This window comes from Emiliania huxleyi (assembly GCF_000372725.1).
Source record: "Emiliania huxleyi CCMP1516 chromosome Unknown EMIHUscaffold_123, whole genome shotgun sequence".
NCBI classification, from domain to species: Eukaryota; Haptophyta; order Isochrysidales; family Noelaerhabdaceae; genus Emiliania; species Emiliania huxleyi.
Window position 1 is genome coordinate 1 of NW_005201360.1, and position 3,594 is coordinate 3,594.

The 3,594-nt window shown below is 61.7% G+C and overlaps 2 protein-coding genes across 2 annotated transcripts; both read right to left on the reverse strand.

Moving 5' to 3' along the window:
* Positions 1-9: 9 nt before the first annotated feature.
* Positions 10-342, reverse strand: EMIHUDRAFT_49536 (hypothetical protein; the record flags this gene model as incomplete). Its single annotated transcript, XM_005789971.1, has 1 exon — positions 10-342. A coding segment is annotated over one exon (333 nt), but the record flags the coding sequence as incomplete, so codon positions are not given.
* A 2,312-nt stretch (positions 343-2,654) lies between these two features.
* On the reverse strand, positions 2,655-3,295 carry EMIHUDRAFT_225139 (hypothetical protein; the record flags this gene model as incomplete). Its single annotated transcript, XM_005789972.1, has 3 exons — positions 2,655-2,737; positions 2,958-3,137; positions 3,211-3,295. 3 exons carry the CDS (start codon positions 3,293-3,295, stop codon positions 2,655-2,657), a joined length of 348 nt encoding a protein of 115 aa, XP_005790029.1.
* Positions 3,296-3,594: the final 299 nt, after the last annotated feature.

Genomic DNA, 3,594 nt, shown 5'->3' on the forward strand with positions numbered 1-3,594 from the left:
CGAGGCGAGTGTGTAGTCGAGTTCGGTGGCAGAGGCGATGGCGATGCCTCCGATCACCGGCACGAGGCACAAGAGCTTGCGCCACGAGACGCCGTTGCGATAGACGCCGTAGCCGACGGCCGCGGCGAAGGCCGGCTCGCCCGCCTTGACGATTTGCGAGAAGGAGAGGCTGCCGGCGAGGTTGGCGTATATCGCGCTGCCGTGCGCGACGGCGGTGACGAGTCCGAGCGGGAGCAGCCGCAGCGCCTGGCTGGCAGAGAGGGCCGGGCGCTGTCGCAGGCCCAGCACCCAGAGCGACACCACCCAACCGGAACCGATGACGAGCTGCAGCGACGCGAGCGTGAATGCAAAGGCCGCGCCACCGCTCGCGATGCCAGCTGCCTTGTTGAAGATGTTGAAGTAGTAGTTGCCGACGTACCACAGCAGCAAGTAGACGACCACCGCGGCCTCCATGCGTGCTTTTGAAATCGAGTCGATGTGCTGCGCAACAACGAGCGTTGCAGCGAGAATTGGAGAGGGACTGCGAAGAGAGATAGGAAGAGGCAGACGCCCAAGGTGGGCGACGGCTAGCAACACACCTTCCTTAAAGAAAGACTAGAGTTGAGGCCCGTGCGGCCCCCGCCCCCAATGGGGGCGGGGCGGGCGCAGGGAAAGGTCAGCTAGCTGGCGCGTGCCCGAGCTCAAAAAGAATTAATTTTAATACTTGATAATCTGACTGCATCGTTCCTGGCGAGCAAATTGTTGAAGCGAGTGCTCGTCGTAGTTGCTCCCAGTGTCGCATTTGTACAGCGGCGCGTTCATCAGCACCTCAAAGGGCGACATCGCCTTCCATATTGGCCGAACCTGATCTGCAATCTTCTCTGACAGACGGTCGATTTGCCCAGCCAGACGTTCCTTTGAAGCATACATGGCCGGCAGCTCGGACGCCTGGTCATGGCCATCTCGTGTTAGTCTGCAACCCTCAAGCAGCTGCTCGTAGTTAGTTGCATAAAGCCGTCTGCGGGACGCGGGGGACCTCTTCTGATACAATCCCTCCCAGAACTCGATGCCGGGGATCTTGTACTTCAGACGCTCATGCTCAGCTCTCATGGCCTTAAGCTCCTGCGCCTGGCTGTGGCTGTCGCAAAGATGGCTCCAAAGCGCGTCGCGTGCAAACTCGTAGGGCAGCTGCGGGAAGCCCGCACACGTGAGGTTGTTTTTCACGATCACGTCCTCACTCAGCGTCCGGTAGAGCTCTTCCGACACACACCAAAGCGGCTTGGTGTAAACCTCGTGAAAGGCACGGAAGTCTTGATACTCTGAGCTGGCCCGCCACTCAAGCAGCAAAGCATCTGTGAGTTCACAGTCGTCCAATATTCGCCCGTCGTCATTGAAGACAAAGGTACAGAGCCACTCATCCATCTCCTCCTCCTCGTTCTTATGGTCGAGATCTACAAAGTTGGCCATGGCTGGCTGGCCAAGCTTGATGAAGTTCTTTGCGCGCTCGCTGCGCTCCACAACCTCCTCCTGACCGTTGCGTACACGAGTTCCCTGCATCAATTCATACTCGAACCACACCCCGTTGCTGTACTCCCCATCACTGAACTTTGCGTGGCCCCTCCCGGTGAAGTTGTGCCGTGATCCGTTCCATACCCACTGCCCGTCATAGCACTCCACGCGGGTTGGGCTGCCGGCATTGTCAGTGTACAGCTGCACGCACGCTCCCCTTCCACTCTCGCCATACGGTCGTCCTATGAACACAAAGTCGATTTTAGAAGTCCGAAGCAGATCGTCCCTATCCACGCCTGCTTCAAGGAGCTTTGCAACGCGCTGGCTTGACTGCAAATTGTCGTCTAATATGCGGTCTCCGAGCGTCAGCCGTGGATTGTCGATCGCAACGTAGTCAACGGTCGCCGACGATGGCGGCCGTCGCCCAAGCAGCCCCTCCCACACGCTCCACAGGCGCTCCTTCACGCCACTCGCCGACTCGTCCACCACCATCCGGGTGAGATTGGCCAGCAGGAAGAAGAGTTTGAATGTCGGCGTTGTCAAAGACTCCATGCGCACTGCGCTCTGCTGCTGCTGTCTCTGCTGCTCCCGCCGCACATTGTCGTCGGCCGGCCGCTGGCGTGCACTGCGGTCTCGCTCCCCTCGAGTCTGCTCGTGGAGCTTCTTCTGTGCTCTCTGGCGCTCCGCCATCTGCTGCACGCGTGCATCGCGCTCCTGCTCCCAACGGCTGTGGTCGGCGTTGAACGCGGCCGCATCTGCGTACGGCTTGCCCGGCCCGATCTCCTCCTCGTGTGGTTCGGCCCGCAGCTTCTTCGGCAGAGGCGGCACGTGGACGGTCGAGGCGCCGGCCCCGGCCATGCGGCGGCTCGATCCACCTTGCGATCGACTTTGGCAAAGCGATTGCAGCACGGCCAAGAAGAAAACTCAAAAAGAAGAAAATCCGCTCACTAACTCATCTGCAGAACCTCGGCGCACGAGCAGCATGTTCCACACTTGCAGCGTCACACCCAAGACACCAAGAGACAACAAACAATCTCTCTCTCCCAAGAGGGAGGATCTACGCCACAAACACACATACTCGACACACAGACCCTCTCTCTGACTGTCGACGGGCGTCAACCCGACACCACTACCCGGCGCCAGCCGCCGGCAGTGATAGTCGCCACTCACGCGACGCAGCTTTCCTCGCGGCACGTGATGCAGTGGTGTGGCGCTGTCGGTGGCAGCACGTGACTGGTGCGCTTGGCGCCTGGACGCAGCGCGACGGCCGTGTGCGCTGACGAGCGCCAGCGGCGCATTGCCAGCACGATCACGACGCACCGTGGAGTGAGCTTGGGCCGGGCCGAGAGCGGGGAGTGTGTGGGAGTGAGGCGTGTGGGCCCACCGAGAGGCGCCGCACCGCGGGCTTCAAAGGGACATGCGCCAGCGAGGGAACTGTAGCAAGGGAACTGGAGGACACCGCTCGCCACAAAGCGCAGCCAGGCGCGCCGACACAGCGAGAAGGCGCGCGCCGCCGACCAGCGGCGCCTCGCAACAGTACATTCCGCCCACGGGCAGCAGAACGCTGGGTAGTCCGGAATCAGAGTCTGATTGCATCTCCGACGCGTGGCTCAGACGCGTGCGCGACGCCGCTGGGTCCGTCCGTGCGCCTGGGAGTGTGTGGACCGGCAGGTAAGGCTGTGGCGGCTGGCTCACCGGCGACTCGCTCGACGCTCGCAGCACCCGGCGCCGAGGAAGCGGCGCAGCCGGTTCGCATCGCAAGCCACCGCTCAGGCCTGCTGGCAGGCTGCTGCGGACCCTGCGGCATCCGCCGGCCAAGCGTGGAGCCGCCAGGGGGGCCAGGGGCCGACCAAAACGATCGTGCCTGGGCAAATTTTCGGGGCGGACAGAAATCGCGGGAGACCCCTCTGCTTCTTTCAATGATAGGGAAAACATACAACCCAGCTTCGGTGAAGGGGGTGAACCGTGCCATCCTCGATCGCCGTGCTAAGCTCGCTTCCGAGCTCTCACGCCGCGCGTAGGGCCCCTAGGGGCCTAGAGAGCACAACCCCCTCTCTCTTTTCTCCCAGTAAGCTAAAAGTACAAGTACAACCCAAGGGAGGGATG